This window comes from Leiobunum rupestre, chromosome 8, assembly GCF_980474605.1.
Source record: "Leiobunum rupestre chromosome 8, qqLeiRupe1.1.hap1, whole genome shotgun sequence".
Taxonomy (NCBI): Eukaryota; Metazoa; Arthropoda; class Arachnida; order Opiliones; family Sclerosomatidae; genus Leiobunum; species Leiobunum rupestre.
In genome coordinates this window covers 33,549,131-33,575,397 of record NC_143391.1, presented here as the reverse complement: position 1 = coordinate 33,575,397, position 26,267 = coordinate 33,549,131, and the positions used below count along the sequence as shown (strand labels likewise).

General features: G+C 35.8%; 1 protein-coding gene across 3 annotated transcripts in view; it reads left to right on the top strand.

Moving 5' to 3' along the window:
* LOC149933254 (ecdysone receptor-like) overlaps positions 1-26,267 on the top strand; it is a 74,893-nt gene that overhangs the window by 21,828 nt on the left and 26,798 nt on the right. For all 3 annotated transcript variants that reach the window (XR_016473133.1, XM_090157035.1, XM_090157036.1), the window contains exon 2: positions 6,468-7,145. Coding sequence is in view for 2 of the 3 variants with exons in the window: in XM_090157035.1 (XP_090013161.1) it covers positions 6,710-7,145 (436 nt within the window). In the remaining variant the exon portion in view is untranslated. The remainder of the gene's footprint in view (positions 1-6,467; positions 7,146-26,267) is intronic.

The window sequence follows — 26,267 nt, the reverse complement described above, 5'->3', positions numbered from 1 at the left end:
AAGACGCCATCCTCTTCCGAGAGGGAAAAAAGCATCTTTCCTTGTATGTGTACCCCTATTTGTTGTACCACCATCGCGAATCCATATTTTCGACGTTTAAACGAATGGTTTCATTCCGCTGTTTATTCTTAGCGGCATTTCTAGAAAGTAGTTTTCGAAAACAACTAACCCGCTGTGCATTTTTTAAACCATTTTTGTTAAATCACTTAAGACCGTTTTAAGTTTCTTATACCCTTAAAAATAGCTGGTTAAATTATTTGTCTTGTAAATCTTCAACGCAGATTAGGGATAAACCGAGAGGCATATCACTCCTCTTTCGGGTGTATACTTAATCCGATTAAACGTATTAAATTGTGTTAATAACGATTAAATTTTTAATCTTGATTTAATCACTATCTAATCTTTTAATCGATATAATCACGATCTAATCAGCTTAATCGATCAAGGGTGCAAACTTAATCATCGAAGTGAACTGCCCCTCGAGGTAAACAACCCAGTTAAATTATATATATATTTTTTTTTGGTGGAATCCTTATAATATAGGATTTAAACTAGGCCTATTTGGATTTGTAAAATTTCAACACAGATTTTGAGTCAATAATTGTACGTTTTTAGACCAGTTCTAATTAAGAAGATATTTAAAATGTCTTTACATCCGCAGGAATGTATTCTGGTACGTAATAATATGCGAGGACACAACCCATCCTCGCCTACTTTGTAGCGAAAGTTTCTTTTATGTGGTGTGAAAAAAAAAGCGGGCAAACTTTCGCTGCATAAGTACGCAAATGTCATCCGCTCACATTCTTTAGATATTTGAATACATTCTTTCAAATTTTGCGAAGTTTGCAGCGCAATAATTCGCCCAATCCATCGTTCCATTTTTATCCAAAACGCTCGTGTACTGGAAAACCTAATAAGGCTAGGATAGTTCTTTCTAAAACCCGCTCAATTGAATTCCCCCTAGCGGCATTGAAAGTTCCTCTTTTTAATTTCAATGACGAGTAATAATATTTGTAATCCCAATCGCATCGATCCACTTCTCCACTGGCGATGTCCTGATTCCCCCTTTTCGCTTTTTGTATTTATTAACGATCGTATGTGTAGCAGAAACAACCCCCCCCCCCCCCGCTCTATCATCTTTTGAATCGTAAATGCGAGTACCTTCAGCGTAGCGAGTCGCGCTCTACTGTTTGTATGTTCAGCCTGGCCTAATAAATGACGTCATTGGTTCTTTCTCTTTTCACTCATGGGCTCGAACGCGAATCGGGGTCACTCAACCTCTCTTTCTCTCTCTCTCGCTAATCTCGTTCGCTTAGTTGGCAAAGTCTTCGCTCTCTCTCTCTTCAAATTGCGCCTTCGCTTGCCAATGCCAATATACACGTCGACTCTCGTTCGTACAATCCCTCTTTCTGGGTTAATTTCGACGTTCGAAAAATAAGCGTTAGGCCTAATGTCCGATTTAGTTACGCGGAGTAACCCGTTAAGGCTCGATTCGCTAAAATAAATTAGGCCTTGTTAGACGCGTTTTGGGGGAAAGGTAGCGCGTTTGAAATAAATTAGGCCTTGTTAGACGCGTTTTGGGGGAAAGGTAGCGCGTTTGAAATAAATTAGGCCTTGTTAGACGCGTTTTGGGGGAAAGGTAGCGCGTTTTAAATAAATTAGGCCTTGTTAGACGCGTTTTGGGGGAAAGGTAGCGCGTTTGAAATAAATTAGGCCTTGTTAGACGCGTTTTGGGGGAAAGTTAGCGTGTTTTTAGGGACGCGAAAGGCGCTTTCTGCGTCTCTCGTGGCCGCCATGATGGGTGTCGCCTTCCCACCTCGCGTGATGTCGAAGGAGGGTGCGATTGAGGGAAGCGAATTCCGGCTCGGTGATGTCGCGGTTTGGAATTTTCCGCCATTATCGCCGTACGTAAGAGACGGTCGAATGGGTAAAGGCCGTCTCTCTTCTCTCGGTGGCTGCCACGTAATGGCGTCGGCCCAAAGAGTGAGAGTACCTTCATATCGAGGTCACGGCGAAATTTGTGTCAAGTTTCGTTTGTTTTTTTTTCTATTCTCTGACCCCTTTCTATCGAAATAAGTGGCGGCTCAACTATTATATTGTTTTGTTGTTGGCGATAAATGTTTATTTCCCGAGAGAGGTATGGACGTGGTGTCTCCCGGCGTACCATAAATCCTTTCTCATTGAGCCTCTTATCGATTACATTAGTATTTTCGAGACGTATTTGATTATACATAATTACGCGTGCATGCCTAAGGTAAGGTGCGTCACCTCCCGACATATTAATACAAATCTTTTAGCGTATTATTTAAGCCTATGGAAAAATTAAATTGATATTAAGATTCTTTTTAGGGCACTTTAAGTCTGGTAATTTTGTTTTACTCAATATCCCCAAAGGGAAGGTTTTTAATATCGTGGCGGATAGTTTAAAAAATATGAAAATTGGTTTGTCAAGTTATGGAAGTTGCGGTTGCGCTTAACATTTAATTCAGTGAAGGGGTCAACTTGTCATTCAGTGAAACCATATGTAACATAATAACTCATAAGTATGCCATAAAAGCATTTTCGGTAATGAAACCTTGTTCACGGGATATGACGTAAATTACGTCACTTACAACTCTGTGACGAAATACCCGTCATCAACTTTACTGATGGGAAACGGAAGTTAGTGAGAATTCCTGGCGCGTTTCTGGCTTTGCCCATGTCAAGTTTAGTTCATGCCTCGCGATCACATGATTTCATTTCCATGGTAACCTTTTCAATAGCGCAAGGATTATAAGCATTTTTGCATTTTTGGGTCCGCTTAATGTATGTTCCGCGTGAAACAAGGTCTCGTTGAATTTTTTTCAATGGAAATGTTATACAGAGGCATACTTATGAGTAATTATGTTACATATGGTTAAACTAATCTAAGCACCTTACAGATAGGAAACATCTCCCCCCACCTAGATAAATAATTTGTCATATTTTTAACTTTTAGATATAGAAACTCATAAGAAGGTGACACTTAACATTTAAACTACAAAAGGTTATGGCTGGGAAGTCCATGAAATTTAAAACATCACTAAAATGTTTCGTTAATATAATTTAAGTGTTGCGTTCATTATTATTAATAATAATAATAATAATATTTATTTCGCAAAAAGACAAACTTTGCAGGCAACCACAGAGGCAAAGCACGTAAATTTATCCTTACTTATACATTTTTTGATGGTATTAATTTAAATTAAATATAAAAATAAATAGCGAATTAAACGTAAAACTAAATAGATAATTAAATGTAAAAATAAATAGCGAATTAAAGGTCAAAGTAAATAGATTTAAACGTAAAAATAAATAGAATTAAACGTAAAAATAAATAGAATTAAACGTAAAAATAAATAGAATTAAACGTAAAAATAAATAGAATTAAACGTAAAAATAAATAGAATTAAACGTAAAAATAAATAGAATTAAACGTAAAAATAAATAGAATTAAACGTAAAAATAAATAGAATTAAACGTAAAAATAAATAGAGAATTAAACGTAAAAATACACTGATGCAAATCTCAGCTATACAGTATAAAAATCTCAGATTGCTATAAACTTAAATATGAAACTTAAGAAATTATTTTAATTTGTAAAAAAAATGTCATTTAATTCCATTCATGTGGCGTATAGCGTGACTGAATTAAACGACGTCTCTGCCCGTGTTGTATTTGTCTGTCGCTTTCGATCGCGTCTTTTTAATGTCACCCTCATTCGAGGCGCGCGTGCTCGCTACTTTTACCGAAAGACTTTCAGTTTGGCCCACTTTTTCGGATGGGTGACGATTAAAAAAAAAAGAACGTGCTTTTTAAAAGGCTCTCTTTTCGCTATCTATACGGGGCCTATAGAAAATAGGGGGAGGGGAAAATGAAATTCCCCCTGGCGGAGAATCGAGCGAGAATCCGACGTGTGTTGGGCCTTCATTAGAAATGTTCGGGGACGATCCTGGCCTGTTCGCCGATGTTACTTTTGGTAATGGCCTCAATTTCCCGAGCGGCGCCGATGGGAAGCGACCCTATACACCTCGACATCTCTTCGGGGGGGATTGACTCTCCCTTCGCCATCGCGCGCATCCAGATAGCCTCATTTCTGGTGTGTCCCCTCCGCCGTCCTTGCGGCCGTGCGTATTTGAGAAATTAAGCACCTAGTATGTATCGTGTAAGGGGAACGCCTATTTTATCCACTTTGTATATATATATAGAGTGGAACTATTGGTTTCGTCAGATAATTGTGAAGGGTCGTTGTTGGCGTCCACATTTGCAACACTTTCCATATCTTTTTATCCGGTAAACTAGAGGTCGGCGGAACGATTAAATTAACCGTCAATATTTCGATTAACCATAAAAAGTTGGGGATAATTTGCGGTTATGAATAAAAATTAATTATTCGATAATTTCTTATTCAAACGCCGATCTCTACGGTAAACATATCAATACCAATTTTTTAAGATATACTTAATAGGATTTCCTCTACCCGAAAAAAACAAGTTTCGCTGGTTAAAAGTAGTTAGCGGCGGTTTGCCAGCCCATTTCATCCGACCCCCCTTAAACATTTAAAAAAAAATACGCAGTCTTATAATTTTCTATCCGATTGGCTTATAAATTCCGTTTAATTTTTCATTTATATTACTGCTATACCTCTAAACTGTGTGCACGTTTCAGTTCTGTCAGGTAAACAGGGGGCGCAACAGCCCCCCATTTATTAAAAAATTAAATTATAATTTTAAATCTGATTGAGTTTAAAAATTTCGTTTCATTTTTACAATGGTATTTTTAATTTCAATATGCCCAAATATCCACATGCCCGATGTGGAACTATCATTACGGCCTTGGCTGACTTGTTTTAATAGTTTTTACAAATAACCTTATTTAGGTCATGATGAGTTGTTAAAAAAATGTGAAATTGTATCCCGCTGTAGGGGCTTATAGGATTAAATATTTGTTTACACGCGGAGTTTTATTATATCGCGTCTTACGTTTATTTAAAAAGTTGCAAATATGTCGATTTTTACTATACGTAACAATTTTGGCGCCTGTTCAAAGAGTGGATTAACCTTTAAGAAAATTAAAGAAAAACGGGCAATGATTGTCGCGGTCACTTTTGAGTAATTTTGCAGGGGAACAAATAACTTGTATTTCCTTGTAGGTCTGTTACTTAATATACACGTATTAATACTTTAACTATGATGTATCATTTCTTACGCATTCTTACCAAGAATGTATTCAAGTTAACAGAGAATGTAAGCGTAACTATAGCCTAATGTTTTCATGATGGCCGGAAGATATTCCCCGCCTACACCGAGAGAGCTTACGATCGTGCGATAATCTTCTCCCTTTTACCGGGAAGGAGGAGGGAGGGGGGGAGCGATTACACCAGGAAAGGCTAAGAGGGCGTGGTTTTCTTCCTGGGAAACACGAGGCAAACGGATCTCTGCTTAGATATTCTCCGTTCAGTTGAAAACATACTTGGCGAGAGTGAATTAAAATTGAGTTCAGTGTATTCCCATTGTGAAATTGCGTAAACCAAATATATCTTTTCTATACAACGGTAGATCGTCCTTAAAATTATACATTTTAGGTAGAATTATTTGACGCTATAGCGTTGATGGGCGAGAGAGTGAGTAAAGTCTGTATTTACGATTGAAGAGCGTACTGTCTGTCTACTGATCGCGTAAACACAGGGTTCGATAGAGTGAGCGAGGCAACTGGAAGACCTTCGATGTAGGTGCGCCTTCGACGCAGCTTGGCATTCAGTCAACACAGTGTGTGCGCGACATTAAATACTACTATATCGCGCCTTTCTCTCGTTCATTTAATCGAAGTCGTGTCGCGTGTTTTTGGGTCAACGACGTCTCCACGCTCTTTTCCGACCATTATTACCGTACGTCTACTGAGGAAAAACGTTTTTTATCGTTTTTATTCTATTGTAGGTCTTGGTTACGTTAATTATCTCGAAATAAAGATAAAATATGACCCTTAGATTTGCAAATTTTATCAAAATATGTCATTACGATCTGACCGGTTTCGAAAAGCTTAACTCGAATTCGAAACCAGTCACCGATCAATGAAAAATATATTTTTTATTAATATTATTAGTATTATTATTATTTATTATTAATCTAAGGAAGTCAAATTTTATCATTTCAATTAACTAGCGGATAGGACTTGGAAATATCAAACAACCTTAGTTAATCTTATCTATTTTCTGTTTTATTTTCTTGTTTTTATGGGCCACTCAATCTAATGGTAACCGACATTGTTCGATCATTTTGTCGAAATGTTTTTATTCCGACCATTTTACGAATTCTCCGAAACTTTTATCTTTAATTGAATCTTCGTTTTAATGAACGGCAATTACGGAGTTTTAAATGAAGTGAAGGTCTCGGGCAAATACTTGTTAGACTCGATTGTTTCTTTACTAATGTACTTGCGTTTCTTTCCAGGCTGAAGCGAGTGGTGTCAATTGATTAGCCGCAGCTCTATCAGGCCGTGTTCCGATGGCGCGGCGTCCGTGCCTCGCCAGCAGTGGCCCTTGACCCCGTTCGTCAGCTCCCGAGGCTGCCCGGAGAGACAGCGGCCGCGTCCGTTTTTCCCGTGTGTTCGGGTTTCGAGCGCGCCTCCGATCCTGTTGGGGGATCGGTCGGGACGGTCAGCGACGGGTCACCACGGGGAAGGTGAACGGGTCATGAAGGCCGTCATGTTGTCGAGCACCCTCAGGCTCGGCGACAACCCGGGAGGCGGCGCGGTGGCGGGCCACGCTTCTCCGCCGGCCCTCTCGCCCAACCTGCCCAGCATCGTCAAGCTAGAGCCGCGGCTGCCCAGCCCCTACGGCCCGGGCGACAGCGACAGCCCCTGCGACGGCCTCAATGGCGCGGACAGTAACACCGGTGGCCCCGGATCGGACGGCATGGGCGGCCGGGACTCCTTCTCGCCGCGAGTCAAAAGACAGAGACACGATGACGGGACTTGGATCCCTTCGCCGTCCCAAGTGTCCATGAGTTCCTTGTCGCCGCCCCCTTCCCACTTGGCCAACGGCATGATGATGCACCATCATCAACAGAACAGCAACACCAACGGAGTGTCTTCGCCCGTCTCCGGATACGACCCCTACAGTCCAAAGGGTGAGCAATCGCTTTTTCATATTCCCAACATTCTTCGACTTTATTCTTAATCTGACTCGATCCACTGTAGTGTTTCCTTTTTGTGTAATCTGAAAAAATGCTTTCTCCTGTCGTGCTTGAACTTTCCCCTTTTATAGCTGTAGAGTTCTTTTTTATTTATTCCGAAGCAATCATCTCTCTTTTTGAAGTATAAACATTCTGGTCACCATTGGGAAAAAACCCTTGTGTACAATTTGAGTATTTAGAAATCTCCGCGTTATTTCCGAAAATAGGGAGTTTCGAAATTTACTAACTGAAACTAGAGATTAGGTTTCACCAAGCTAGAACCTGAAACTAGAGATTAGGTTTCACCAAGCTAGAACCTGAAACTAAGAGGTTAAGTTTCACCAAGCTAGAACCTGAAACTAAGAGGTTAAGTTTCACCAAGCTAGAACCTGAAACTTAGAGGCTAAGTTTCACCAAGTTTTTAACTGAAACTTAGAGGTTAAGTTTCACCAAGTTTTTAACTGAAACTTAGAGGTTAAGTTTCACCAAGTTTTTAACTGAAACGTCTAAGTTCTTTATCAGAATTTGGTTTCAGTCGTACACTTCTCCCCCCTTGAACATTTCGTGATACTCTTTTGTTGGCGTTTTGTCATTTTTGTCTTTCGTTAGAACAAATATTGAAAATTGACTTAAAGACGTATGCAAATAGTTATACTTATTGTCATTTGTGAAGGGTTTTTTTATTAACAAGAGGGCTGATCAAACCCTGTTCAATGTATCAGCTATTTGAACTTATTTCACAAAAGATTCCTTATCGCGCCATTATTAGCTCTAGAGGGGTCGGACATTCATCCCAAACTATCGGCGAAATCGTAATCGATTCTAGAGTAAGTTGTTGAGATCGAAATCACGAAATCCGGCTCTAATTCTCCAAATCCGAAACCACGAAATTCAGGTGACTATCAGTGTTCATACAGACCCGGAAAACCTGGAAATATCAGGGAATTCGGTTGTCGACAGGAAAGTCAGGGAAATTCCCATTTTTTAATAAAAATATGGGAAATTTATGAGGGTTTAGAAAGTTGAGTACCAATTTACACCCCTAAGTTTTCTTATACAAAATGTATCTACCTTTTTGCATAATTAATAACAATATTTGACTTGATTACAATTTGTATATGATGATATGGAACCAATTTAGATAAAATGACAATCATGAAATAAGCAACTCTTTAAATCTTAGTTTTAATTGTGGCTATCTTGCACCTGGAAATATCAGGGAAATCGGGTTGCCATTAGTTGTATGAACACTGTCTATAGACTTAGAATACGTCATCTGATCTCCAAATTATTTAGTGTCTCTAAATATACGATATTATAAAGTAACGTGGCCTTCTTGTTTTAATGGCTACCTTCGATTATTCTTCCATTAGCTCTCCCACCAAAAGAGCCTATGAATTTATCCGTACGCTTTAACCGAACTATTTCGTCTTCGCATTTTAACAAGTTGGACAAGCATAGCCGACATCACGCGTTCGCCTATTCATGCAAATATAAAAATATTTCCGGAAATATGATTTCGAAATATTTCAAGTTCGATATCCGGAGAAATGATTTCGAAATATTTCAAGTTCGAAATCCGGAGAAATGATTTCGAAATATTTCCAGATTGAAATCCGGGTAAATGATTTCGAAATCCTGAAAAATTATTTACAAATATTTTTATAAGTTAGAAATCCGGAAAAATTATTGCGAAATATTTCTGCTAGTAGAAATATTTTTAAAGAATTTTAAGCTCGTAGAAATATTTTGCAATCATTTTTCCGGATTTCGAACTTGTAGAAATATTTTGCAATCATTTTTCCGGATTTCGAACTTGTAGAAATATTTTGCAATCATTTTTCCGGATTTCGAACTTGTAGAAATATTTTGCAATCATTTTTCCGGATTTCGAACTTGTAGAAATATTTTGCAATCATTTTTCCGGATTTCGAACTTGTAGAAATATTTTGCAATCATTTTTCCGGATTTCGAACTTGTAGAAATATTTTGCAATCATTTTTCCGGATTTCGAACTTGTAGAAATATTTTGCAATCATTTTTCCGGATTTCGAACTTGTAGAAATATTTTAAACCTGGTGTCCGAAACGTGCAATTAGGTGATCCATCATAAATATGAAACTTTCTACTCCCTTTAAAATTCAACAGAGCTGGGGGGTGTTTTATTTCGAGAAAGGTTTCAATCGATCGGTACGTACTTGGCGAATATTTGGTTTTGCTGCTTTTGTGTCTGTAAGCCGGGAATTTAGGTCGTCCATCTAGGTCAAAATATCCAATAGGCTTTGTCTAGATCGTCCGCGTTATACAGCGCCCGGGTCTGTATCATATTTGTATTCCCCAGAGGGCACACTGAGCCGTGTGCGAAGCCTATAGAGCTACTAATGCATTATCCCTTTAAAGGAAAAGGGGACTTCCATAAAACTGTTCCGCATCTCGAGTTCATATGTTTCTTGAATCGCTCATTTCATAAAAATTAAAAAATTGACATTTTTAAGTTAAATTAGAAATGAAACATACTTGAATTATATCACAAATTTAAGATTAAAGGCACTTGAATTATATAAAAAAATTGGAAATGAAAAGTATTTGAATTATTTCAAAAGTTGGAAATGAAAGGGACTTGAATTATTTCAAAAATTGGAAATGAAAGGGACTTGAATTATTTCAAAAATTGGAAATGAAAAGGGACTTGAATTATTTCAAAAATTGGAAATGAAAGGGACTTGAATTATTTCAAAAATTGGAAATGAAAGGGACTTGAATTATTTCAAAAATTGGAAATGAAAGGGACTTGGAATTATTTTAAAAGTTCATAAATGAAATCCAATTTAGAGTGAAGTCTACAAGTATAGGTAGGGGAAAAATAACGAGCGTAGAGAAAAATGCATTTCCATTTTATCCCTTTCTTTTCAAACATTCGAATTTGATTAATTTCAAACTTTTGAAATGAAATCCAATTTAAGCGTTAAATCATTAACAAGTAGAATAGGAAAAGCACGAAATTCTCTAATAAAAATTGCCTATTTAGAGTAAAAATATCGTATCCATAAAATGAAATTCTCTAATAAAAATTGCCTATTTAGAATAAAAAAATCGATTCCATAAAATATATTTAACCGTCATTTTCTTAATTCGAAATCTCGCGAGAAAATATAATTATGATTGAAAATAATTGAATAGTCGAGGAACGGCACCTTTTCCTCGCATAGTCGCCCTTGACATTTACTTCAATCCCCGATAGATGTCCCCTCTTTCCCTTTAAACGGCGCTCGGGGAAAAAATCATTCTCGAACGTGTCTTCGGATGATATTTTTTTTTCCCGAGATTTCGGGAGGGAGAATTCTTTCGGCGGGACGTTCTTTTCTTCGGGCAGCCATTTTTCAGCCTCCACTTTGTGTTCTGTTTCTTCTCCTTATCGGCGTGTTTTTTTCTCTCGCTGGGAAACCGGTCAAGGGAAAGGACGTCTTCTTTCTTTCGGCCGAGAAACTCGCTCCCGTTTCGCGAAGCGGAGAGAAAGTGGAACTGAATAGCAGCGCTTTCTACCAACGAGGAAATTTGCACATTTTCGCAGAAACGAATTCAACGAATAAAGGGGGGGGGGGGGTTGGACCTGCATTTTTGGTAATCGCTTGAGCGATCAAGTTGATGATTTGAAGGGGAGAGTGCTTGATAATCGTAATAAAAGAGATTTTGAAATATTTATTCTAATTTATATGGGCCCCTCGCTTAGATTTTGGTACATTTAACGCTCCATTCTAGCTTTGGACGCCCAGCCGTTCGACGCCTCGCGTTTTCGCATCCGTTCTCTGTTACGTAGCGTTTGCGGACGTTCCAAAGCCTGGGGTTTGGGCATCGCGATGGACGTCTAGCGTTTAGATTTAATGCCTTCGCGTTCTTTGTCTCGCGCATTTTATATCAACAAACCACTCGTATTTATTCGGGAGATAATTCGCGGAGATTGTGGTTGGAAATAATTCTTTGGGCTATTTCGAAAAGTTGCCACTTTTGTTCGGAGACATAATTTACGAGATAGACCCGATGGTTGGGAAGTCTAAATTCAAATTGCTATTATCTCGTATTAAGCAGATTTAAGTGATTTTAATTTACGTTGATTAATGAGTTGACTCTTAATATTCTGTTTCCGTATACAAACTATTTGGAATATAAAAGGGTTTCTATAGTTTAAGCTTTATTAGTAGAAGGAAAAATTATTGATATTTCAGAGAGATACGAGATACTCTTAATATCTTAATATGGTTAATTTATGGAGATCCTTAAATTTGGAATTTAAGCGCTGCTCTAATACTTTCGGTTATTTCAATACAATTAGTAATTATTAAAAGTTTTAAGTACACGTCTTTACATTTACGATGCATATCATCATTTTGAACTTAATTAAAATGGTTTTTGTTTAATTTTGACCTAGGAAGAAAGTAATTTTATAATTATTAATGGATAATATGTGACAGTATGTGATTATTTCTAGGTTATAACCATTTTGGTAACTTTTTTCGATATTAATTTCTTAGAGCAATATGACTTTACAAAACGAGTAATCCCTTTTTCTGGCATTTAAGAACAATTCAATAGTTTCTTATTAAAAATACCTAAAATTATATTTTTTTATCTCATTTCAAAATGTAGTTTGAAGTTCTACACTTTTTTTTTCAAATTACTAAGCCATCCAACAGGTATAAGTTATCATAATATCAAATTGAACCTTATCTCCAAACATGATCAAATCAATCATTATTAGCATAAAATTCTCTAAAGGCCAGCATTGTCACGGCCGTCATTGAGAATCACCCTTGGAAACCCATTTATAAGTTTTTCTTTTGTATTCGCGTTTTTAATATTTCCATAAATCGGGATCAGTAACTTAGTGAACTAGTGGGCCGCAAAATTGTCCTAATGGATTTTGGACGTGTTCTGGAAGCGATCCATAGAACGGGGATAAAAAAAAACTATGACCCCTGACTTAATTCATTTTAGGGTTAAAGCTAGAGTCGAAAATAAATAAACGGATAGGGCCGTACTAATGGTCGAAACTTCGGGAACCCCTTTAAATGGATTAAAGCGGCGTTTTAGTTCGAAATCTAATGAAAGTTTTCGTCTAATTGGTGAATTTTTTTTATATACGCACGAGCGTAGTTAGATTCCGTTGAATGCCCTCTCCAACGAGGAGGAGGAGCGGGTGGTGTATTTTGGTTAAAAGGCTGTCTCTGTTGACAGTGGTTGTCATGGTTACGCGTCTCCCCCCCCCTCTCTCGCTCCTTCTAATAAGACATATATACGAGTATATGTTTTATCGACGAACCCGCCTTTATCCCTGACGTATATAATAATGGTATCTACATGCAGGCTGCTTTGGTCGATATGGCTTAACGCTGCCCACGCGCCCGCCAAGCCTCAAATCTTTTTTTTTGCGTCGAAGAAGAGTGTATATATTTATATACTTCGCTGTATTTTTCTTTCCGTCGAACGGGAGGACGTAGACCCCATTCCGTTGCCGCCGATGAGCTTTGCAAAACTCTGACGATTTAAGCGCCACCCCTGTTTACCGTACACAATGCTCTCGTTTAGTATCGGTTTTCCACCCTTAGCGACTGTTTGTTTTTTAAAAAGGGGTTTTTATTTATTTCTTTTTTTTGCAGTTAAACAATTTGAGAGAATTTATTTTTAAGGCAGAGGTCAGCGTCTGTGGAAATATCGAAGGTCCGCGGTAATTTAGACAAGTTCGGCCGATTTGTTTGTTTGTGAAGAAAAGGGATCATTAACCTTGCTCCGGTCTCGCGTGCTCCTTCCCATTTCGCTTTTTTAAGTTCTCTTTTAGCCGCTTGTTAGTCTTATTGACTTTACCCACCCTCAATCAAAGCTTGACTTAGCAGACTGGTAATTGCTAAACTTAGTTGCGCGATGGGAATCAAGTGGTTTATCGTTAATTTGATAGAATATAAATTGTTTCTTTATTAACAATAGATATATTGCGTATGCAGTAGTCTGGGTTCCTACACGACCTGGAAAAGTCAGGGAATTGTAAAATAATTACCAAATGGTCAGGGCATAGTCAGGGAATTTTAAAATACCCAAAAAAATCAGGCAAATAAAATTTTGAAAGATGTATTAAAAATACATAATAAATATTTTTCAAGATTTTACCTCAAACCATTCATTTATTCTACAAAAATGGTCAGGAAAAATTGGGCAATTTGGTCAGGGAAAACCTGGAAATGTCAGGGAATTTAATTCCTGAAATTTTGGTAGTCCTTTCCATAAATTCGCTTAGATTGCCCAACTTGTTCTTGAAATAATTCAGTCAAGCCTATGGACGAATTTACTAGCTCTCTTTAGTGGGAGAGATGGAGAAGCATTGTAGAAGCTGGGGGAAAATAGTAAACAAGAACGCCAAGTTATTTTATTAATGTTTTGTACGATGTAGTGGATATTATTAACTGAAACTGTCGAAATGTAGTAATTTTGACTTTTTCTTATGATAACGATTTCGTATATATAACCTCAAAATTACGGTAATTTCTTCCCAAACTTGACCCCTTAACACTCGTAAGCGCCATAACAAATCGCGCTAATAGAATTATAATTAGGTTACAACCGCATTTCCCAATTAAATGAATATTTATTAATTAATAAATATTAAGCGATGTATTTAATACCGACTATTTAGAACGCTAATTGAAGTTGAGATACCGAGGTAGTGAAATGTTTGTCGGTCCGCGATGGCGTATTGAATTCTGTCCAAAAATATCCCCGGAGAGAATGGCCTATTTCGGCGGGAGACGTCAAACATGCCTATATCAAATGTCGTTACGTTTGCTTACTATCCATCAGAAAGAGACTCGAATCGGGTTTCGCTCTCGGCACGAATTTCTATCTCCCGGTGGCGCCGAAGTAAACAATTCCCGGAACGGTAATCCGTTCGGACGTAAAGAGGTCAAATCGAGGCTGGATAGTATTAATCCCCCCGTATAAGAGGATTTCGCCGAACAGAAATAGGCCTTTTTCACTGACTAAACGCTTATTGCGCAGCCCTCGTGGACGTCAAATGAAACTGTTTAAGCCTAAATACCCTTTCCAGTTCAGAGACTGTAATAGTTAGTGTAGGGAGCTGTTGGCTCGCGTGGCATGAAGGGCTAGCCACCACGAATGGTAACCCGGCCACCTATTTAAACAGGGTTCGTACACGACCTGGAAAAGTCGGGGAATTTGAAAATTGTCCAAAAAGTCGGGGAATTTGAAAATTGTCCAAAAAGTCGGGGAATTTTAAAATGGTCCAAAAAAGTCGGGGAATTTTAAAATGGTCCAAAAAAGTCAGGGAATTTTAAAATGGTCCAAAAAAGTCGGGGAATTTTAAAATGGTCCTAAAAAGTCGGGGAATTTTAAAATTGTCCTAAAAAGTCGGGGAATTTTAAAATTGTCCTAAAAAGTCAGGGAATTTTAAAATGGTCCAAAAAAAGTCAGGGAATTTTAAAATACCCCACAAAAAGTAAGGTAATTTTAAAATGACCCCACAAAAAATTGGAAAATAAATTGTTTAAAGATGTATTAAAAACACATAATAAATTTTTTTCAAGATTTTTCCTCAAACCATTAATTTATTCTACAAAAATGGTCAGGGAAAAGTTGGCAATTTGGTCAGGGAAAACGTGAAAATGTCAGGGAATTTTATTCCTGAAATTTTCCACTAACCCTGTTAAAGACATTATAAGTCGCTAGATGATTTGGGCCTAAGGTGGTGCCTTGGGTATTAGCCTAGCTGATGTATATTACCTCTTAAGAAAAACCTTCTTGAACATGAAAAATAGTCGTTGAGATGTATTTTCTGATTTCTGAAATAACTTTGAGATTCAAAATCCCGTACACAAACTTGCCAATGTCGGACCACTCGAACCAAATTCCCTAAAAGTCGATTACTAATTTTACCTGTTAATTGTTTTAGCTTTTCTGTTAGTAATAAAAATAGATAATTGAAGAGGTTAAGTTACCATGTTTGCAAACGTGAAGTTGTAACTTGTACAGGGTTCGTACAGAATCTGGATATCCTGGAAAACCTGGATAAATCAGGGATCTGTAAAATGGAGGAAAAATGTCAGGGATAAGTCAGGGATTTAAATAATTTCGTAGAAAATCAGGGATTTTAACACATTAACAAAGAATTTTTGACCTAAAATATAACCAAAAAGGTCAGGAATATTGGCAAAAATTGGTCAGGGATAACCTGGAAAAGTCTGGGATTTTAGATCAGAAATTTTCGTACGGAACCCTGTTGGTGGATTGTAGATTGTACAGAGTTTACCTAGGTCTACACTCAGCTTCAAGTTTAGAGGGAGACAAGAATATTACACGTACTTAGTTTTATTTCGAACATTTTAACCGATTCAGATCCCGATAAATCTTGCTCATAGGGTGAACTCAATTTCGCAACCGTTAATTCCCTGATAATCAGTAACTACAATTTTTATCCCTTCTTTGATATAAATATATTGAAATTGGAAACCCCGCCACGACTACACGATTTGCAATTTTTACCATGAAAAATGGGTTCGGTTCTTTCGCGAAATTTCAACCTCATCTCTCCTGTAAAATAATTTAAAACTTATTTTTTTTAACGATTGTTTAACGTCGAGCGCTTAAATGAGGACGTTTATTTCTCATCGTGGTGGGACATTTTTATTGTCTGGAAATCGCTTATTCATACTTTTTTCACTCCCATTTTTATTTCGAAATATCTTGTATATTTCTCGGAGGGAGGGGGGGAAATGGGTCATTGGGATCTCCGTTATAACCACTTCCCTCGTGTGATACGAGCTATTGTAAATTATCAGTTCTTGAGCATTTAGATCTATTCTCATCCTTCTAACGAAACAACCTACTCTAGATATTTATTAATTTGTTTAAGTTTTCTGCGCTTCTGTGACATTGAAAACGCTATAAATTCTTTGTATTTATAAATAGGGATAATAAATACCGGATTTTCACTGGTTTGATTTAATAAAAAAATCAAATCAATCAATTTTTTATTTAAATCTGATTTTATTGATTTTTATACAATTAATGGCTCTTTTCGTGCATAATTTACAGATATTTGCTTTGATCAGTTAGCTAATGTTGAATTGAATTAAATCCTAATTAAATTTAATTACTATTTAATATTTTAGTTTTCTGAGTATTTTAATTTTTTAAGAATTGATTTTCATACAATTAATGGCTTTTTTAACATAAATTTTTCTTTTATCAGTTAGCTAGTCTTGAATTAAATTTGATTAATATTTAATATTTTAGTTTGCTCAGTATTTTAAATTTTTAAGAATTGATTTTTATACAATTAATGGCTTTTTTAACATAAATTTTTCTTTTATCAGTTAGCTAGTCTTGAATTAAGTTAAAACCTAATTAAAATTAATTACTATTTAATATTTTAGTTTACTCGTTATTTTATTTTTTTAGAACCTATTTTTGGCATTTTTTTCCCTCCATTGAAATACATTGTGTGATTTAAATCAATGATCAACTTAAAGACGACGCCATATTTCTGTCTATACTCACAGCCATATACGTTTTAGTATTGCCTAAAACACGTTTTTATTTTCGTCATGTACCCGGGTTGTAGGAAATATTTCTAAAATATGTTAAAACTCTCTGTATCTAGAATTGTTTTCTTTAGCAGTCGGAAGTGAAAGTATTTAATTTCACGAACGTCTAGATACTCCCGTCGTGTAAACTTCTAGACCGTCTTGCTTAACCTCTCTTTTACTTGGTATAACAAAGCAATTTCCACATTTAAATAAGAAAATAACTCGGGTTTTTTAAAAGGAATTTATAATCTTTATTTGCGGTGGTCACCTATTATCTGGGACCCCAAAAGATTTTCCTATGTAAATTAGCATTTCATTTCTTTCTCAAGTTTTTTGTTGTTTACAATATAGTTGTTGGAAATTTAGGAGAAAACATTTTGCAATATTTCCACCGAAAAACTGATGAATCATGAGATGATAATTTCGCTTTGCGAGCTTTTATTTTTAGGAAATAGTGAAAAATGGAAACTGTAGGTACACGCTTAAAAGCGCCGAGTTATAAACAATTGTGAGAAGCGAGGTCATCAATGTTGTAAGTCAAGATGCAGTTAATTTTGTTCTCTTCCAGCGTATGTTACGCAGACAGTGATCAGGGTTGCCACACGTCAGGGAAAACAGGGAAATCAGGGAAAAGTCAGGAAATTTAAAAATGGGCCTAAAAAGTCAGGGAAATGTCAGGGAATTTTAAGAATTTGTAAAGATTCAGGGAAAAGTCAGGGAATTTAATTTTATCTGGGCACTTTTTGAAGGTAAATTAACTCTTGATGTATGACAAATTCCACGATTATCATTTATTTCCTTGAATGTTTGGCTAATTTTTTCAACATTGCAATAACCTTTTTACTGAAATATAAGTCCATCCAAATTTATTAACTTCTTATAAAAGTAAAATATAAACGAAAAATTTTGCCCTTAATAAGTCAGGGAAAATCTCTTAAAATGGTCAGGGAAAACAGGGAATAGTCAGGGAATTTTAATCTGAAAATTTTGTGGCAACCCTGGTGATGGCAACACGATAGCAACTGTATCTGTACGTGTAATATCGACGTAATGTTTGTGTTAAAACGGGATACACGTTTATTTCGTACTCAGTAAGAGACGGTGGTTTTTATATTTAAACTGGGTTGCCGCAGTACAAAGTCGGGGAATTTGAAAATGGGTTTAAAAAGGAATTTAATTTTGGTTACCAATAGGGACTTGAAAATTATGGCTTTAAAATGATATGGAGAAATTTCAGTAAATAGTCAGGGGGGTAATAGATTGGAAATTAAAAAAATAATATAGGAAAATCTCACAGGGTTCATATAAAAATGGAAATCAGTGAAAACCTGGAAATATCAGTGAAATTTATTTAAAGCGAAAAAGAGAGGGAAATATCAGGGAAATTGAAAATTTTCCTGAAAAATCAGGGAAAATAATTATGTATAATTTTAGTATTATACGTTCAATCTTGACTTAATTATATTAGAAAGTGTAACGGTAATGCTTTTAACATTTTAGAGACCCCTATTGTTTTAAAAGTACACCTGGAAAATATTCTAAACTACTCTGGAAAACCTGGAAATATCAGGGAAAATGGTTTTTGAAATATTGTATGAACCCTGTCTCGGTAAATAGTCAGGGAAATTAATCAGAAAAAACCATGGCAACCCTGTTAAATGACGAGTACATAAATTTTTGAAATACCGAGAGACACTCGGAAACGGAATTAAAAATTGTCTCGACTTTGTGAGATTCCTTGATATATTACAGGTTAAACGTTAATACCGAAAAAAAGGGTCCGTAGAAAGGGGTTGAATATAGGTGGTCCACCTGTTACCCCCGAGTCCCGGGTGAAAGCTCCGAAACGTATCACCCTTTCGAGCCCATAAATAAAGAAATATTTCTAAAGCGGTTTTTTCTATATTAATATACTATAGACCCGGCTGAAATATAACGAAAAAAATGGACGGAATAGACTTTGAGGCCAATCGTTATTACGCGGAACACAACCATACAACCATTTCCCTTTGTGCCCGAGAAAGCCAAAAGCCGAACGTGCGCTCTTCCTTTGCGCCCGAGATATAAAATTTATCCCCCCCCCCCCCTTCTCCTCTGCACCTTGCTTCTTCGGGGGGGGGGGGGGGGGTCTGATCTAACGAAATGTCTAAAAACAGGTTCCCAAGGAGTGGAGTTAAGAAAAGCCACCAGTTGGGGGGGGGGGGCGTTAAAAGTATATTAAAATGAAAATGAAGGGACTAGTTCAAACTCGCAGGGGGAAAAAGGGGTATCCGTGTTTTGCGCAATTTCCTAACGTGGGACAAAAATGCTCCTGGGAAGGTGCGACGAATGGAAGGTGCGGAATTGTGAAAGCGTTTGTTACCGGTACTGTACAGTGTGCTTCAACACGTTCGTTACATTTTAGCCAGAGTGTCTACACCTAATATTATTTTATCTTTTGCCGATATTTTCAATGACCTACTATGTCTATAAATGGACTATTTTTTTAATCCAGACGGTAGTTAAAAACCATAAAAGCTAAAAGCATTTTAGCTATAGCGTCACGAACATTCAAATCTATTTTACTTAAAAAAAGTACTTATTTTCTTAAGTAAATATTAGCCCTAAATATTTGATGCCTATATTTTCCTATAACTTAGACATGGTCCTCTATTTGGCTATTTTTACTTATTCCCTTTTTTCTGGCCTTCCAGAGGTCTCCCCTTTTTTCAAATATCGTTTATACCGAGATAAAAACGAGCCTAAAATATTACAATTTTTAAAAGATATACGGGGAAAAGGACTGTATATATATATAACCATACCTTAAAGGGAATATAACCTGTAAAACTATCTTAATGGAAGACCCCTTCAATTTTTCAAATTAGCCTGTACAGTGGCGCCAAAGATTTCTAAAGCCAAAGACAAGAGCGGCCATAGCTGCAAACGTTGGGTGTTCCACACCAAATACTCGAGGTTATATTGCCTTTAACTTAGTAGCAATATCAATTTGGGTAATTTCAGTTTCCGGAAACCGTTAAGGCAGGAATTGTCTAAGATGCATTAATTTATATGAACCCGATTCCCGATAGTAATTTGGGTAATTGGAGGCCCATAAAATTAGGTATTTGTTTTTATGAAACCGGTCAAAAATGGTTAATTATAGGAAATATGGAGCCCTAGTGATAAGTTTCCAAAGTTATCGAAAATTGTTTTCTGAAGTATTATATGACAAATGACAAGCGGAGCTGTGGCTGTGGCTACTGTTATGGCATATTGGTTTTCAGGGTTCGTACGGAACCAGGATCATATATTGATAACCTGGATAAGTCAAGGATTCTCAAATTGGGGAAAAAAGTCAGGGATTTTAATAATATCGTAAAATGTCAGGGATTTTATTAGTCAACAAACTTTGCATTGTAGAGAAAAATGAATGGGCGCTCATGTCTGGCACCTTTTCTCATTATGTTAAGTTTGTGATATTTGAAAAAAAGTTGTTCACTTTGTATTTTACCTGTTAAAAATTACCGGGAATATTACCAAAAAGGTCATGGATATTGCCAAAAAATGTTCAGGGATAACCTGGATAAGTGAGGGATTTTAAATCCGAAAATTTTGTACGAACCCCGTTTTTTTTATTCACAAATTTTATTTTGCATCTAAATTTTTCATTTGAAATACTCCATCTACCAAGATTAAAATATAACTAATCGTAATGGCGAAAATGACGTCACGAATTAAATTTTAAATTTAACTTAGCGAAGTAAAACAACCTGTACAAACTGTAGATTTTTTCGAAAGAGGAAAGAAAGCTGTAAGGGCGGTGGATGGGAAAAAAAGAATGTTTCTCTAACGCTTCACTGGATTCTTTTTATGATGGAATCAAGGATCTTGGAAGAGGGGGGGCATCAAATGGAGAATGGGGAGGGAAGGAAGAGAAATTTTCAGGCGAATGAACCTACCGGAGTTGGAATTATCGGTTTATACCTGCGAAGAGAAAGCTGCGCTGAGGAGGGAGGCAGGCGGGCGGGGAATAAATGATGAATATATTGGCATTACAATATTGCAGGTGGAAAATCCTGTTTCTCTACTCTGTCGGGTTTTTTTTTGGTGGCGGCGTTTGGGGCCTATGCGCGGCTCTATTATAACGTTGCTGGATATTTTTTCTCGTTTCGGTTTTGCCCCCGTCGGAGCCCCTCTCTTTCGCTAAAATCCGAAAACTTTAATATTATGGACGTCATATTACAGCTGATGCGAACGAGCGATACCAATATTTTATTTTTATATTTCCACCCCCCCTCCCCGAACTGTTATTCGGGATCTCGTATTTAGAAATGATGTATAAGCTATTTTATAATCATTGTTTACTACATTCATTTAATGTTTAATTATTTGTTTATACTAATTTTTATTGATCCGTTAAAATTGATTAATTTTCGACTTAATTATATTTCTCATTAGGTGGTTTAAATATTTATTAATTGGAATCTTAATTGACGTTTTTTAATTTTTAAATGGTGCTTAATTAAGAAGAGGTAGTCTGTAGACTGTTATTAAGGTAATTCAAAGCTTTTAAATATAGGCTTATTTTAATAAAGATATTTATTAAGGTCGAATTTTGAATTTGTCTTAACAGTTAGTTTTCAATTAGTTTTTCAGACCCCCAGCGGTGTTTTCGTGAATTTTAGATATATTAGTAGACAATTTCTGCTATTTCGATCGCGGATTCTGCCAGGGACGTTTCTAATTATTTATTAATTGTATATTCTAAATGTTTATAATTCAAAATATTATAAAAATAGTCGTTTTGTTTGGCCAATTTCATAGTTTTGTGTCTGTAGAATAAAAATTCTAAAACTCTGAAATCATACGCTATTAGCACTTGAAAACCTATAGGAGAAACTTGTAGGAGTGTAGATTTAGCTGTAATATGTACAATCTACACTCCTATAAGCTCCCCGTAGACGTTTTTGGGAGATGACTTAAACTTCCTATTATCATTTAATAATTAGAATTTAATTATGGTTTTAGTAACGTGTTCTGGCACCAGATGGGGTAAGGGATCCTTCGGCATCGCGCTGTATTATTAGAGTAACGCCCGAATAAATTGTCTCTTGCCAAAGGCTAGTGTGTACGCTTCGAAACATTATTTTAATTAATTCGTATTTCGACAGAAAAATATGCAAATTATAAGTGTTGGAACTGTAATAAATAATCTTTAAACCGAATCTACAAGACGTTATAGATATCGGGAACCATAGAAAAAGTATGACTTTTTTAATTGGCTTTTAATTGGTGCCTTGGGTATTAGCTCTATTAAATAAAAAAAATAATTAAGGTTTTAAATTGAAGTCTTTGAAACTGATCAAAAAATGACACAAATCGTGAAATGTTTTATGGTTTCTCAAATTATCACTTAATATTTATATTACAGACCGCAAAAATTTTGATTTGGAAATAAATTTAAAATATTTTGAATTCCGCGTAGTAGCAGTTTCTTATATAAATTTTAAAATTCGTAATTATCTTAATAATCTTTATGAACGTACCCCCGGGCTTATGAATATTTCATAATGTTATTCCACGTGTGTATCCTGGTTTTGGTATTTCTAGCATCCGCCGAATATCGGCAGTCGCATCTGCTTAATTATAATAACAAGCGACTCCGGTATAGGGCGCGTGATTAATAAGAGCGCGTTGTGAGTGGCTGATCGTTATTAACTCGTTTTAACCAAATACTTCGTAAACGCGAACGGGCGGATTATATATTAAGGATCAACATCATTAATTCGTAAAAGATAAGCCGCGCTAAAAAGCCCATCGTTCGAACGTCGACCTAGAACTTCCGAGCTGATAAGGGGCCCGAAAGATTTGAGATTCTCTTACGTCGAGCATCTCGCGACGAACTAAAAGAGACAGAATTTGATTATTTTTTAATGAAAAACCATCTCCCTTGTTCATATCAAAAGCCATTAAGTTGACGGTTATTTTTTCAGTCCTTCTATATTAGAGAGGTTGAACTCGCGCTCGAGAACTAGTGCGGATAACGGGTAATGAGTGTGCAGATGGTACGCGATTATACCCTTTCTCCTTACAGATTTGTGCGCAGGCTTAACCTCACTATATAATATATCCTAAATATAAAAGCGGCGGTGTATTTCAAAAACGCAAAAGTTTCAAAAATGTCTGAGTGGAAATTAATGGCTAACGCACCTTGATACGCGAATGTCATATCTGGGATAAAAATAATTTGGCTGAAATAAATGGTTTACTTTCAAATATTTATAGTCTAGACTTTGGTTTTTAACGCAATATATATATGTATATGTATATGTATATATATAATATTATATATTACACTATATTATATATTCTATTATATATTACACTATATTATATATTCTATTATATATTACACTATATTATATATTCTATTATATATTACACTATATTATATATTCTATTATATATTACACTATATTATATATTCTATTATATATTACACTATATTATATATTCTATTATATATTACACTATATTATATATTCTATTATATATTACACTATATTATATATTCTATTATATATTACACTATATTATATATTCTATTATATATTACACTATATTATATATTCTATTATATATTAAAATTTACACCATTAACGCGAAATTATCTTTGTATGACGGTTGATCAAACTTTCACATCTCACAGAATTAACTCCTTTTATCAATTTCCATGTACCAGGCTATACCAGTCGCACACCTCTTACATTTAGTTTACCAAAGGCCCGTTGCAAAAAATGCAACAAATACCTGATTAGACATTTTTAATTGTATACGCTTGGATATACTGCGGTTAAAATAATTTAGTGCATTGTGTCGACCTATCGACTTGTATGTATGTAAATAACTATTGTATTACAAATTTTCACCCTCTGGCGTGAACACCCTTGTAGGTACGTTTGTACTGTTGATGTTCACAATAAACAAACTTTTTCATTTCATTTCATTTCACACTATACAGGGTTCATACAAACCTGGAAATATCAGGGAAACTGATTCTTCCAAAAAAAAATCAGGGATATATCAGGGAAATTTTAAATATTTAACCAAAACCTGGATATATCAGGGAAATTCGTTTGAGTCTGGAAGCGCCTCAATAATAATTCGATTAAACGAAAACATACCTGGAAATATCAGGGAAATTAATTTTCCAAATGTTGTATGAACTCTGCTATATTATATATATTATATTATATATTACACTATATTATATATATATTACAGTTTATTACACTATTATATATTTTTTTTATTTATATTATATTATATTGTATTATATAAGTACAAAGATCATAATTAGTTAATTCGAAAATGTACAGGTATCTAATAACCGTAAATATAAATTACCTCATCCACTTTTTTATTCTGAATTTCATTCAATTAATTAACCTTAAATCTAGTTTACATAAATTAAATAACATAATACTGTACAAAATTTGTTATTTCTTTTCATTATTCTTAATTATATATAATTTTTGTTATTTTAATATAAAAACTGCGTATTAAGTATTCGTTAAGCGTAATTCGCTTCTTCATTCGGAATTTTAATAAAGCTAATTTGTCAAAAACGTGGGTTCTTTTTAGAACGAAGTATCAAAAAAGTGATAAAAGATGAAAAAAATCTTTCGGTTTTTCTAATGACGATTAGATGATTAGCATTCGCGAAGGGTAACGACGGTCTGATGATGTAGATGTCAGCCGGGTTCATGTCGCGAATTCACTCTACCGTGAAGAAGACACTTTGAAATGGAATTATTTAGAGACAAAAGTATGTATAATACGTTGTTCTAGCTAGTCACGGTTGCCAACAGAGCCTGTATCGTTCAACCCGTAGCCTTCACTCTACCAGTAGTTTTGTTGGCATTGTGTGGATATCGTGACTGGGGGTAGTGCGGTATGGCGGTGGGAGGGCATGTTTAATTCATCTAATAGCGCGTCGACCAGGGGTGGTATTTCCGTCTGGCGAAACCCCGTTTTTTAGGGCCCCCCACACCTTCATATTTCGTACATTAGGCCCGGCACCCGTACCTCTTTGGAAAGGTCACCGGCGTGTCATTTCTGCCGGAGTCTTTTGACCTTTTCATCTAGGAGGCGGTCGCCGTTTTTGCACCGGACGCGGTTTGATAGGAAAACAATGTAAGGTTTTTGACGCGGCCATTTTTCCCCGTCTACCTCGAAATGTCTCCTATCAAAATTCGACCACTTTTGTTTTTTCATATTTGCAAGGGTTGCCAGTCCACCGGAACCCGGCAAACGATCTTCGTCCAATAGAAGCGAATCGCTGGTTGAGGCGGACATTTTTAATGAATGTCGTCACGCGTAGTCCGTGACATTTGCGTGTTATACTGGCCTGCCCGAGTTCTTAAGCGCCGCACGCGTGGGATAATTTGCATTAATTAGAGTTTTTTATGGGCTGCTTACAGATGGTTTTGGGGCTACTAACCGATTTAATTCGCTCTTTGCCTATATTCATTATAGTACGTGATTGTTTAGTTTTTTCATTGTTACGGGACATATGGAACTAATTTTACGCGGGAATGAAATTAAATGGGACAAAGACGAACGTTTTTCGGTCACATTGCAGATTTTTGGTATTTAATTTTATTACAATCTGATATCAGTTTTTTATAATTACAGGGTGACCAGACTTTCTATATTTTTAATGCCTTCCTATAAATTCCTTTCTTTTCACCTATTTTCTTATAATTTCACGGTCTTTTGAAAATGAAAGAACTTTTTTGTACGTGTCATAGAACATCTAGTTCTAACACTGCCACTTTCGAACCAAATCTTGAAATGTACGGGCATTGTAAATCCGCTAAGTGATCCAATAATTCAAGAAAGCAGTGTACAAGAAATTATCAATATTCTATGTGATTCGAGTCAAAGTACCTATATATCGATATACAATAATTATTATTTTTCCTATAATTAACTTATTGAGTTTCCTATAATTATACTCTAAAACTCCTATTTTTCCTATAATTAACTTATTGAGTTTCCTATAATTATACTCTAAAACTCCTATTTTTCCTATAAAATTTGCAAAGCCTTTCCCTGGTCACCCTGTAATGAATTTTTTAAATATTAATTTAAAATGTATTTCACTTATTGATTAGGAAGATTTAAACGTAATATAGGAATTGTTCTTTACGTAACTAGCGCCAATTACTCTACCTTCTGATAAATCTGGTGGTAAATTCCCCTTATAATTAAAAATATAATCCTAACCAACAATTTCGTTTCTATACGAAGTTATTAAGTCGGAAAATTACCGAGGTTTTTTTCCGGAAAAATAAATAAAAGTTTTAATTCCATGATTAGTCTAATATTGTTGGCAAATTTAAATAAAGCGGTATTTTCGCCTCATTTTTTCGAAACTAAAAGTAAAACTAAACCTCTAGACTAGTTTAAACTGATTAATAGTGTAACACTATAGGGACTG